Consider the following 12,983-nt stretch of genomic DNA (forward strand, 5'->3'; position numbering starts at 1 on the left):
TGAGGTAACTGTAAAGATGAGGGAGATGCTGGCTAGAGTTGATTGGAAGGGAAACCTAGTCAGGAAGATGGTGGAGCAGCAACTGCAGCAGTTTCAGAGGGTAATTCTGGAGACTCAGCAGAAATTCATCACAAGGAAGCAGAAGCGTACAAAAGGAGGACGATGGAACCGTTGCTGACAAGGGACCTCAGGGAAAGCATGAAAGCAAAAGAAAAAATATACAATATGACAAAGATTAGCAGGAAGCCAGAGGACCGGGGGGGTGGAGAGAAAAAAGCAGAATAAAATTTAAAAAGAGCAATAAGGGGAGAAAGATGAACAGGAGACTAAGTTAACTAGTAATATTAAAAGAAAATTTCAGGTGTTTTTGTTTTAGATACATAAAAAAGGTAAGACAGAGGGGTAAGTGTGGACATTGGATCACTGGAGAAGTAGTAGATGGAAAAAAAATGGAGGAATAGAATACGGTCTTTGCATGTTTTCAATGATAGACGCCTGCAGTATGCCAAAGTTGGGGGGGGAAGAGCACGCAGAGGTGAATAAAGTGGCCTCCACTAAGAAGAAGGTGCTGGGAAATCTGAAAGGTCTGGAGGTAGATAAATAGATCACATAGACTACAAACCAGAGTTCTGAAGGAGGTAGCTCGAGAGATTGTACATACATTGGTGATCTTTTACAAGTAACTGGAGTCGGGAGGGTCCTAGGTGACTGGAAAATGACTAATGTAGCACCCCTATTTAAAGGAGGGAGGCAGAAGACTGGAAATTGTAGGCTGGTTAGCCTGACCATGGCCATTGGTAAGATGTGAGTGTTATTATTAAGGATGAGATTGTGAAGTACTTGGAAGTGTATGGTAAAATAGGGCTGAGTCAGCATGGCTTCATTGAGGGGAGGTCATACCTGTCAAATCAGGTAGAATTCTTTGAGGTAGTAATGAGCAAGTTCGACAAAGGAGAGCCAGTGGACGTGATCCCATTAGATTTCCAGAAGGCATCTGACAAGGTCCACGCAGGAAGCCGCTAAATAAGATAAGAGCTCATGGTGTTAGGGGCAAGGTACTGGCATATATAGAGACTGGCTGACTGACAGAAGGTTGAGACTAGGGTTAAAAAGAGGTCTTTTTCAGGATAATAGCTGATGACTAGTGGAGTTCCATAGAGGTCAATTTTGGGACTACAACTTATACACTAATGATCTGGATGAAGGAACTAAGTTTACAAATGACAAAGATGGGTGGATGGACAAGTGGTGTTGAGGAAGCAGCAAGGCTGCAGAAGGACTTGGACAGGCTGGGAGAGTGTGCAAAGTGGAAAATGGAACACAATGTGGGTTAGTGAGAGATTATACACTTTGGTCTGGAGAGCAGAGGCATTGATAATCTAAGTGGGGAAAGGCTTCGGAAATCTGAAGCATAAAATTACTTGGGAGTCTTATCTAAGGATTGTCTTAGGGTTAATATGGCAGCGAGGAAGGCAAATGCAACATTAGCATTCATTTCAACAGGGGGAGAATACAACAGCAGAAATGTACTATCAAGACTATCAAAGGCTATGGGATAGGCCTCAATTGGAACACTGAGCAATTTTAGGCTCTGTATCTAAGAAAAGAGGGGGTCCAGAGGAAGTTTATAGGAATGATCCCTGGGATGAAGGGCTTGCCCTATGAGTATTCTTGGTCTGTACTCAATGACATTTAGAAGGATGAAGGGAGATCCAGTTGTATTCTGTTGGTTTCAGAGAGGATTGGATATGGTGGACGTAGAGAAGATGTTTTCACTAGGAGACACTATGACCTGAGGGCTCAGACTCCGAGTGAAGAGAAAACCCTTTAGAACAGAGATAAGAAGGAATTTCTTCAGCTACAAAGCGGTTAATCTATGAGGCTCATTGCGGAGGGCTGTGGAGGCCACATCATTGAGTGCATTTAAGACAGAGATAGATAGGTTCTGAATTAGAAGACAGATCAAAAAGGTTATAAGGAGAAAGCAGGAGGATGGGGTTAAGAAATGCTTTGCCATTCGATCATGGCTAACAGACTTAATGGGCTGAATGAGTCAATTCTGCTCCCAAACCTTATGGTTTCATGGCCTATGTGCTCTGCTTAAAACACACCTTACCTCACTATTAACTGAACCGACATAACTCTTGCATTTCAGCTCAAACGAAAGAAAGAGTGTATGAACATCCCATAACACTTCTATGAAATGACTACATATTTAAAATGGATCACAATACACTTACCGAAAAGGACCCAATTAGGACTGCTGCATTTGCTTGTTTCTTCTGATCACACCCTGTGTAGTGAACTATTTTCTTCCTCCCCATAGTAAATGACTACAACAAAAACAAACATGATCACAATGCAACTAAAGCTGGACGTAGTAAGCTAAGTGACAAATGTTATTTATAATTTGACACTTTTTAATTTTGCTGGAAACAGCATGTCAGCTTTAAAACCATTTTGTCTAACTAGTCGATTTTTCATGGTGTTCTGCAAAGTAAATCACAGTAGCTTATCAGTGAAATGGGATTAGAGGATAATTGGATCAGAGATAAGTGGCAAATGCAACTGGCAAATTGCAATGCTCCATCAATACCTCATGATCAGAGCTAGTCTTTCAGATGAGAGGTTAAATGGAGGCTTGCTCTAAATCTAGTGGCAAAATAATGCAAAAGATCCTGCCATTATATCTCAGACAGTACCAGAAAAAAAGCATTATTATTTCACTATAATAAATGCTCTTTGATTGCAATGCTCACATTGTTGCATTATAGAACATTTGTCAGCTAGTGATGACAGTTCAAAGATACTTCATCAGCCATTCATTTGCTTCACGATGGTACGTGGCAGTTGTGAAACAATGCTTTAGAAATTTAAGTCTGCCCTCTTCCTTTTCAAACCACGCAATGGGGTTCCCACATTAAAAGTTTTATAAAAATTCAAAATGCTGCAAATACTCAACAGGTCTGGCAGCAACTGCAGAAAGAGAAACAGTTAACATTGCAGACCACGAACTTACAACCAAAACATCAAAAGGTCATTAAACTTATTTTGTGCCATTTTATTCAGGTCCTTAGGAATAGGCTCCTGACACTGAATGCCACAGAAGTGTACATTCATTTGTTATAAAAGGCTTCCTAGCTCCCTGTAGATAGAGGACATCTCTCCACCTCTTCAAAGGCTTTCCGTGCAGCTCTGGAAAATCTTGAAGCTCATCTCTGCCCTACTGAGCCATCCTACAAACGAAGTCTTGATCACTCTCTTGAAACCAGTTCTATTACCTCAACCAGCCACAACGTATCTCTCTTCTTTAAGAGACACAGTCTGACTTTGTGATGTGATGCTAGCCTCTCCAATTTTGCAAAAGCCCCTTAAATTGTGAACAATTCAACAGACAATTTCAATGAAATCATTGGACACAGGTTAATAAAAACAAACATGGCAGTCAGATTGAGCTTAAGTCATTAAATGTTATAGACTTCATCTTTTATCAATCATTTTTGGGCTGAACTGCATGCTAAAAAGGTGAATATCATTGCTGGGAATGGACAGACTTGGTATAGAAGAAAAACTTTACCCCGGAAAAAAAAATCCAAAAGCCAAGATACACCAGTTGGTGATACCGAAATAAGCCCATATCCAATTATTCTATTTTGCAATGACTGATACTTACATCAGACATCCTCTTGTCAAAAGTAGGATGCCAATTCATCCTAACTTGCATAATTTTGTACTGTAGTCACTTGTGCTTGTCCTCCCAGTTGACAGATAGGATCTTTGGCAGGCAATAGTATGACCCATGTTTTAGGGTGACTCATACAGAGTCCATAATGGAGTCCTACATTTTAAGGTAGGAATAAATGGTCACATGGTAGACCATGAGTTGATTTTAATTTTGATGTCAGAATCTAGCAATTTTAGCTTCAAATGACCAAAGGCTGCATCAGTAGATTTTGGTTGATATTTTATCAATATTTCAACAGTATCATTCAGCTTCATACCATAAATGTGTAAATACTTCAGACTTTTAAAATATGCGGTCTGATATATAGCATCAGGTTTAAAGTTCTTGTTCTACAAAACCATTGCAATATTACATATCCAAATATATCTATTCAGTTACACATAGTGGCAAATGCACTTGTTTGAGTACCATCTGCCTAATTCTAGCTCTTAAGGAAGTAACAAGCTTCTTTCCAACACAGTCATTTTACAAGAAAGCATTGTACAAATTTTGAGCACCAGTACACAAGTCAAAAATAGACATTAAAGTCCATTGGAATTCTCTGCAGTTTATTCTTCACATTATTTAATATGCTATCCAATACTGAAATGTATTAATGTTCCATAATTGGAAACTGAAGTCAGTTACTCCCAGAAGCTGAAAATGCAATCTGACCCTCTCTATATTTAAAAACATGCGCTGCTCCAAATTAAGTCAGTATGTACTATTGATCTAACCCTACATATTATAAGTATTATCACATTTACCACTAACCCTAAACAAGCACCATGTTTTGGACTTAGAACTTTTATGCATTAATGTTCCAAATTTGCATGTAAAAAGGTAGTTGGCTTCTACCCACAGTTCCTGCACATTGTATGCAAACGTTTGGTGTAGTAACTCAATTTGCTAACAGGAACCACATCAGCCTACTCAGAGTTGTTCCCTTATTGCTCTCTAAACACAAGATTTCAGAAAGCATCTGATTATTTTATTACAGTGTCTAATAGATCACAACGGTAAGACATCAAAGTCAGGTGAATTTCATCCTAATGTCTTAGTGATAAATGCTTAACTTGTCAGGGTAGATAAAGGTGATTTCACACTCAATCTTTGATATAAAAAAAAAGTGCACTTCAGATAGCTCATCAAGATGACAATTCTGGATCTCAGCTAATTAATCTGAGGATTGCAACTTTTCAAAAACAGAATGGCACTGGAGGCATTGCAAAAGGTTGAAGTGGGGTCAGGGTATTTGATTACAATCTAGTTAACCAAATGGTCGTAATAAAACCAGGGAAAGATACAGTCAAAGTAAAGGATTGAACTTAGACTTGATATCTGCTGTATCATACTATTCTCTCCTACAACACCCCAAACAAGTAACCTCTTGGAGAGAAAAAAAAAGCACACACACACATACTCCTACGCAAGGTCCTCAAAGGCAATTTTCATTCAGTGGTGGTGTACCCCAAGTCTGACTAAATTCATTTATCAGGAGAGTAAAGAAAGAGAAATTGAAGAGGTTGGGGAAAGGGGAAGAAGAGAAAAAAAAACTTAAACAAAACAGTTGTGGCAGCACCAGTGTCCCTCTCATGATCACTTTTCAGTTCAAAACGCAATCTGTCCTTTGGGAAATTATTCAATGCCTTCAAGGAGGAAAGACATAGAAATCATCAAATGTGGGGCGACATGGTGGCCCAGTGCCAAGGACCCAGGTTCAATTCTAGCCTCAGGCGACTGTGTGGAGTTTGCACATTCTCCCAGTGTTTGCATGGGTTTCCTCTGGGTGCTCCGGTTTCCTCCTACAGTCCAAAGATGTGCAAATTAGGTGAATTGGCCATGCTAAGTTGCCCACAGTATTAGGTGCATTAGTCAGGTTAAATGCAGGGAAGTCTGGGTGGGATACTCTTTGGAGGGTCGGTATGAATTTGTTGGGCCGAAGGCCTGTTTCCACACTGTAGGTAATCTAATCTTTAAAAAGCAGCTTTTGTGATAGCAGCTTAATATAATGCCATGTGAAGTAGCTTTAGAATAAGGAATCAATATATACTAGGCATCATAATTTCAAATTTAATAATATTCACCAGGTCTAAAAACACAGCCAAACCACACCTGTGGATGACTTCTTTTAATGAATTTCTTGATACACATTTTTAATTGCAAAGGGTGTGTTATCAGTGCAAAAATGGCCACCATGATCCATCTGCACCTGCTCAGCTTAGCAGGAAATCAGATCCATGCTCAATTGAAGAGCAAATTTCAGGAGTGAGAGATGCATGATGTCACATGATTCATGTTTGTACTCGAGCTATATCTTACACCTTACTGCAAATAGTTCATCATCATCTTTCAGATGAAAGATCTTGAAGTTATGATTTCAGAATGTGCCTTTCAACATCTCACTACTAACACTGAGATGATGCCCAGTTAGCTCTCACCTTGCAACAAAAGCTGTATGTTACTTGAATGGGTACTAATAAACTGCAACACTCCACTTATCGGTGTTGTTCTTAAATACACCCTTTAAAAAAATGGTCCTTTGTTAACTGCCTACGTTATCAAAGGTAAATGTTGACTGATTCATTTATCGCACAGTCATCCCAAGATAAGCATGGCACTTGATAATCATCCTAGGTTTACCCACAACAGGATATTTTGCAAAATGGGTTGATGAAAATATCATGTGTGCTCAGTATATTAAGTAATCCTGTACTCATTAAGTAACTCTACAACTACGTGAGCATCTGGTGCGAACATAAAAACACAATTGTAACACAGTCAGAAGAAAGAATTAATTTAAATAGATCAGTTCTACCTCAATATCTGATTAGATTAGATTAGATTAGATTAGATTAGATTACAGTGTGGAAACAATTAAGTAACTCTACAACTACGTGAGCATCTGGTGCGAACATAAAAACACAATTGTAACACAGTCAGAAGAAAGAACTGATCTATTTAAATTAATTCTACCTCAATATCTGCTTTCAGTAATACTGAATTAAGTTTTCACATGTTATCAAATTCAATTCTACTGTAGGCTTTCTGGAAAATACCATGTTATTGTTTGTAATATTTTTGTTTAAATTCTCTACCCAAAAAATTAGTTCCAGAATGAAAATAGAAATAATTATGCACATCCTCCCATACCATGTACTGTAATGTTACCATAAATCAAGTATCAACAAACTAGGCTAACATTGATTGCTACAAACTTACTTGAATCTACAGCTCAAGATTAAAGGAAGAGAAGACCTTTAATTTTCAGCTGAATGTTACAGTATGGTTTTGTAATAGGTACAGGAGATTGTGTCATCAGTCAATGCAGCTGTCAACAAAACATATTTAGGCTTAAAATTGGTGGTCAACTTTTGAGGTTAAGCTAAAAAATGCATATTTGGGGCTCTATCACAGTTGGAGTCATGGTCAATTTTTCAGCTCAGAAATATGTTTAGAATTGTACCAATTATAATGTACTGAAAACTGCCATGTGCATTTGCCCTCTTAAAGCTCCAACAAAGGAGTGTAGGAGGAAAATAAAAAGAACTCACATTTTAATTGCATGCAAAGTTCTGATTAAAAAGCATTCACACTGAATCTTACTGGAAAAAAAGTGTGAAAATATGAAAGTTATGACATTTTTGGAAAGTCTTTGTCTACTTTCTGTAGACTGCATTTTAGGTTTGAAATTCAGAAAAATACACTGAATATACACTTATTAATAGACACATTGAAGCATTCTAGCACAAGATTAGCAACATCAAGATCAGCCAATTGTAAATGCACATTGGATAATTTTACAGGGTCAATATTAACTTCTAATCATCACAGAGGCTTTATTTTAGCAGCAATGGGATCTCAGATGTTTGATCTCACACTCTCCTAGCATTGCTGATTATGACCTATGCTTTTGATGTCTCTACAGAACTATCATTTGTATCTTCACAATGTGAATGTGTAGGACTGCTATTACAAGCACAAAAGAAAAAGCCTATGGAGTGAAGAATTGGAAATTTGAGACAATTATGTCCTAATAAAATGACTACAACTCAAAAATTAAATCATTGCTTTTTGAGCATGTTCGATCTTCTGATACATGAAGTGAGAAGCAAATCAGAAAACTGAAAATTGGCTATTGCACATAATAGAGGCAGCTTAGAGAATCTACAAGTAAAAACATTCAAAAAGTCTTCACTAAGCTTGAAATGAGATCACCACTGTGTTGCCATTCCACACGCTGAATATATTTTGTCAGGTCCAGCACATGAAAGTTAGCAGTGAATTAGAATCAGTCATAGAATTATACAATACAGAAACAGACCCTTTGGTCCAACTCATCCATGCTGACCAGATATTCTAAATTAATCTAGTCCCATTTGCCAGTACTTGGCCCATATCCCCCCAAACCCTTCCTATTCATATACCCATCCAGATGCCTTTTAAAATGTTGTAACTGTACCAGCCTTCACACTTCCTTGACAGCTCACTCCATACATTCCCTACGTGAAAGAGGTGCCCCTTAGGTCCCTTTTACTTCTTTCCCCACTCAACTTAAACCTATGTCCTGTAGTTTTAAACTCTTCAACACTGGGGGAAGAGACCTTGGCTCTTCATCTTATCTATGCCCCTCATCGTTTTATAAAGCTCAAGTCTTCTGACTGTAATGCTCCAGGGAAAAAAGCCCCAGCCTATTTAGCAGCTCCTTATAGCTCAAACCCTCCAACCCCAGCAACGGCCTTGTAAATCTTTTCTGAACCCTTTCAAGCTTCTTAGCATCCTTCTTACAGCAGGGAGACCAGAATTGAACATTATTTTAAAACTGTCCTGTACTGTCGCAATTTGACATCCCAACTCCTATACTCAATGCACTGACCAATGAAGGCAAGCGTACTAATACACCTTCTTCACCCAGTCTACTTGCGACTCCACTTTCAAAGACCTATGCGTCTGCACCCCTAGGTCACATTTTTCAGCAACATTCCCCAGGACCCTACCATTAATTGTACAAACCCTGCCCTGGTTTGCCTTACCAAAATGCAGTACCTCACATTTTTCAAGGATCTGCCAGTCCTTGGCGCATCGGCCCATCTCAGCAAGGCCCCATTGTACTCGGAAGTAACCTTCTTCACTGTGTACTACACCTCCAATTTTGGTGTCAACTTGTCAAAACCAAACAAAACTTAAAAATGCAAAAAAGGATAGTTCCCAGGAATTCACTGTTTGATAGGACATAAAAATCTGTTCACCATGGAAACAACTTCAATGCCAAACTTTTATGACCTTCTTAATATGCCTAAATATTCAGCAGTGCCACAGAGACAAGGTGTATATGGATGAAAACTTATTTATTGTCACGAACAAGAGCAGATTCAGTGTCATGGAAACAAGTATATCAACCTCAACAAAACCTTGACCAATCTTCACCTTGTTTGGAGTCCCTCAGCAAACATAAATGTCAATGCTCAGTGATGAGTTCAATATTCATCAGCTACTTCGCTTCTCAAAATAAAAAGTAGAGATTTATGCTACTTGATAAAAAGGCAATTAGACAGCAACTCCACACAAGCGGAATACCTCCAATTACAATCATGTTTACACATCCTCTGTATACACATTTTCATGAGCAACCCTGAAAAAATGTTAGTAATCACCATGCACACAAAAGACAACATAGAAAGAAAGGATCAAGTGAAAGTGAATTTGAGCAAAATGAAATACTTAGAGCTACCATAAAGCCAGGAGATAAAGTGCTTGTGAAATTTAATGCTGAAAAGCAAACAACCCAAAATGATATCCAGGCATTTGGGATCAGCAGAAGAGAATCACTGCCATGTACAGTTTGCAAAGACAAAACATGTCACATTTCAAAAAAAAAGTACTGAAAACATCATATACAAGCATTGAGTTGGATTCTGACATCAACATCAAGATGAACATTAGTTAACTAAGACCACACCCGTTGTTAGACAATACCCTACAATACTGAGAGAGAAAAGATCCACCATTCTGAAGTGACTAAACTACAAAATGGATTATCTGCTGTTAAAAGACAAAGGTTATCATATTTAATAAATCTGATTACATGGATAGATCAATACAAAATTTGAAATACATAATAGTGTTATGGTGAAGTTGAACATTCAGTTGTGCATAAGCTCATTTACATTCCTGCAAGCTAATCATTGAAACACACTTTCATTCATTTACTGAGAAAGTGAGGGATGTAGTGTTTTCAAAATCATATAGTGCCATTTTGTCCACTTGAGATACCACATTCATGTCTCAACAGAGTATAGAAGAAAAATAAAAAGGAATCAATGTCTGATTCTTTGGTTATTTTCAAGACCCTTAGCATATTTGTTGGCACAGGGACCAAGGGCAAGATTCAAGTCATGGTGTCACAGAGCATACATATGACAACCCATGAACAAATTGTAATACTTGCTGTTGCAAGACTCAATGCTGATTTCAAGCAAACAGTAGCAACTTTTTAAAAATCAAGTAACTGTACTTTAGCAAGGAAATTCAGTGTTAGTGTAAACTGTTGAAAGGATGAATCTACCAAAGATCAAACGTATGTGAGAACAGAGACCAGCTACTGGCTTGATAGAACATCGAACATTACAACGCAGTACAGACTCTTCGGCCCTTGATGTTCTGCCACCCTGAGAGACCAATCTGAAGCATATTTATCCAACACTATTCCATTCTCATCCATATGCCTATCCAGTGACCATATAAATTCCCTTAAAGTTGGCGAGTGTACAACTGTTGCAGGCAGTGCGTTTCACACCCCTAGTACATGGAGTAAAGAAACTACTTTTGACATCTGTCCTATATCTATCATCTCTCAAGTTGAAGCTATGCTCCTTCATGCAAGCCATCATCCTAGGAAAAAGGTACTCACTGTCCACCTGATCTAGCCCTCTGATTATCTTACATGTCTCAATTAAGTCACCTCTCAACCTTCTTCTCTAATAAAAACAGCCTCAAGTCCCTCAACCTTTCCTCATATGACCTTCCCTCCATCCAAACAACGTCCTAGTAAATCTCCTCTGAACCCTTTCTAAAGCTTCGACATCCTTCCTATAATGCAGTGACTAGGACTGCATGCAATACTCCAAGTGCGGCCGCACCAGAGTTTTGTACAGCTGCAGCACGACCTCATGGTTCTGAAACCCAATCCCACTACTAATAAGAGCTAACACACTGCATGCCTTCTTAACACACCTATCAACCTGGGTGGCAGCTTTCAGGGATCTATGTACATGGTCACTGAGATCACTCTGCTCATCTACACTACCAAGAATTTTACCATTTGCCCAGTATTCTTGCTACACCTTCCAAAGTGAATCACCTCATACTTTTCTGCATTAAACTCCATTTGCTATCTCTCAGCCCAGCTCTGCAGCTTATCTATGTCCCTCTGTAACTTACAACATCCCTCAGCACTATCCACAACTGTGCCGACCTTAGTGTCACTCACAAATTTACTAACTCATCAGGTCATTTATAAAAATGACAAACAGCAGTGGACCCAATTCAGATCCTTGTGGTACACCACTAGTAACTGAACTCCAGGATGAACATTTCCCATCAATCACTACCCTCTGATCTTAAGAAACATATCAGAATCTATCCTTGAAAATTGTATGAATAGTTTAATTGTTACCAAAAGAAGAATTGTACATATGTAGTTAAGTGGGCCAAATCAATTAAAGTCCTGCAGGGATTTCAGGAAATGGTGTGGCTGCCTTATGGATTAAAAAGTGTCTAGGATTACAGATAGCAACTAGGTTCACGCAGTCTCACTCTGTCAAAAGATCCAAAAGCAAAAATTACTAATTTCTACTGATACATCACAGACAATGGCAAAAATACAAGTACATTTTGTCAAATCAACATAAGGGAAATGCCCATGAATTTTGATATATCCAGGTGGAATAGTTTGAAAGGAAAAATGTCTACCGAAAAGTTCTAGAGGAAATGAGCAAGAAAAGAACAAAATTCAGGAATACAGGGGTTCTGAAGACCAGCCATCTAACTTGAAACACTAATGTAGATTTTTCTCTTTACAAATGCGGAGTTTCTCAGTCACTTTAATTTTGTGCTGTTGATAATGCATTTTGAATAAAAACAAGGACAGAATAACTTTCAAACTAAAAGTATGCCAAGAATATCCTTGACAACAGTTGGATGAGAAACAAAAAGTGAATTTGTGGATCAATAATTACATCTACAAATAACGTAGCCTATTCATGTGGGACATGTCAAGATCCTATACAAATCAGTAAGATCAAGGTGCCTATGAAGAGGTAACATCAAAATGTACTACACCAAGAAATCTAATGTCTTCAGTTCAATAATTGAAGTATGTTGGAGATAGCAAGGACTGCAGCTGCTAGGAAGTCAGAGTCAATAAAGTGTGAAGCTGGAAAAAGCACAGCAGGTCAAGCAACAGAGAACCGAGGGAGTTGGCATTTCAGGTTGGAACCTTTCATCAGGACAGGGGAGGGGGAAGGGACCTGAGAAATAAATAAACAAATAAAGGGGCTGGGGGAAAGATAGGTGGATGAAGGTAGGAGGTGATTGTAATTGGTCAGTGGGAAGGGTGGAGTGGATAGGTGAGAAGGAAATGGACAGGTCAGGTCAAGGGGCAGGGCAGAGAGTGAAGGCTGGAGCGGATTTGAAAGCTGGTGAATTCTACATTAAGGCCGTGTGGTTGTAAGCTCCAGAGGCAGAAGATGAGGTGGTGTTCTTCCTCCAGTTTGCACGTGGCCTTATTTTGATGGTGAAGGCAGGCCAGGTTGTAAATGTCATCGGGGAGTGGGAGGAGAGTTGAAATGGCTGGCAACCAGAAGGTTGATTGGAGCATATGGACCATAGGTGTTCCCTGAACCAGTCCCCGAGTTTGTGCTCACTCTCTCTGATGTAGAGGAGACCACATTAGGAGCAATGGATGCAATAAATCAGATTAGAGGAAATACAGGTGAATCTTTGCTGGACTTGGAATGATTCTTTGGAGCCTTGGACAGAAGTAAAAGGAGAGGTGCGAGGGGAGGTTTTGCACCTCCTGCAGCCACAGGGAAAGGTACCTGGTGTGGAGGAGAGGTTGATGGGGAATGCTGACCTAAAGAGGGAGTCATGGAGGAAATGGTTCCAGCAAAAAAAAAAAGGGTGGGGAGGGGAATATCATTTTGGTGGTGGGTTCACACTGCAAATTGTGGAAAATTATGGAGGACATTGAATTGGGAGA

The 12,983-nt window shown here is 39.0% G+C and overlaps 1 protein-coding gene across 4 annotated transcripts in view; it reads right to left on the reverse strand.

Annotated features, from left to right (window-relative positions):
• LOC122561627 (dual specificity protein phosphatase CDC14A-like) overlaps nt 1-12,983 on the reverse strand; it is a 100,553-nt gene that overhangs the window by 64,371 nt on the left and 23,199 nt on the right. For all 4 annotated transcript variants that reach the window (XR_006315064.1, XM_043713557.1, XM_043713579.1 and 1 more), the window contains exon 4: nt 2,241-2,333. Coding sequence is in view for 3 of the 4 variants with exons in the window: in XM_043713557.1 (XP_043569492.1) it covers nt 2,241-2,333 (93 nt within the window). In the remaining variant the exon portion in view is untranslated. The remainder of the gene's footprint in view (nt 1-2,240; nt 2,334-12,983) is intronic.

The sequence above is a fragment of the Chiloscyllium plagiosum genome, chromosome 2, assembly GCF_004010195.1.
Source record: "Chiloscyllium plagiosum isolate BGI_BamShark_2017 chromosome 2, ASM401019v2, whole genome shotgun sequence".
NCBI lineage: Eukaryota > Metazoa > Chordata > Chondrichthyes > Orectolobiformes > Hemiscylliidae > Chiloscyllium > Chiloscyllium plagiosum.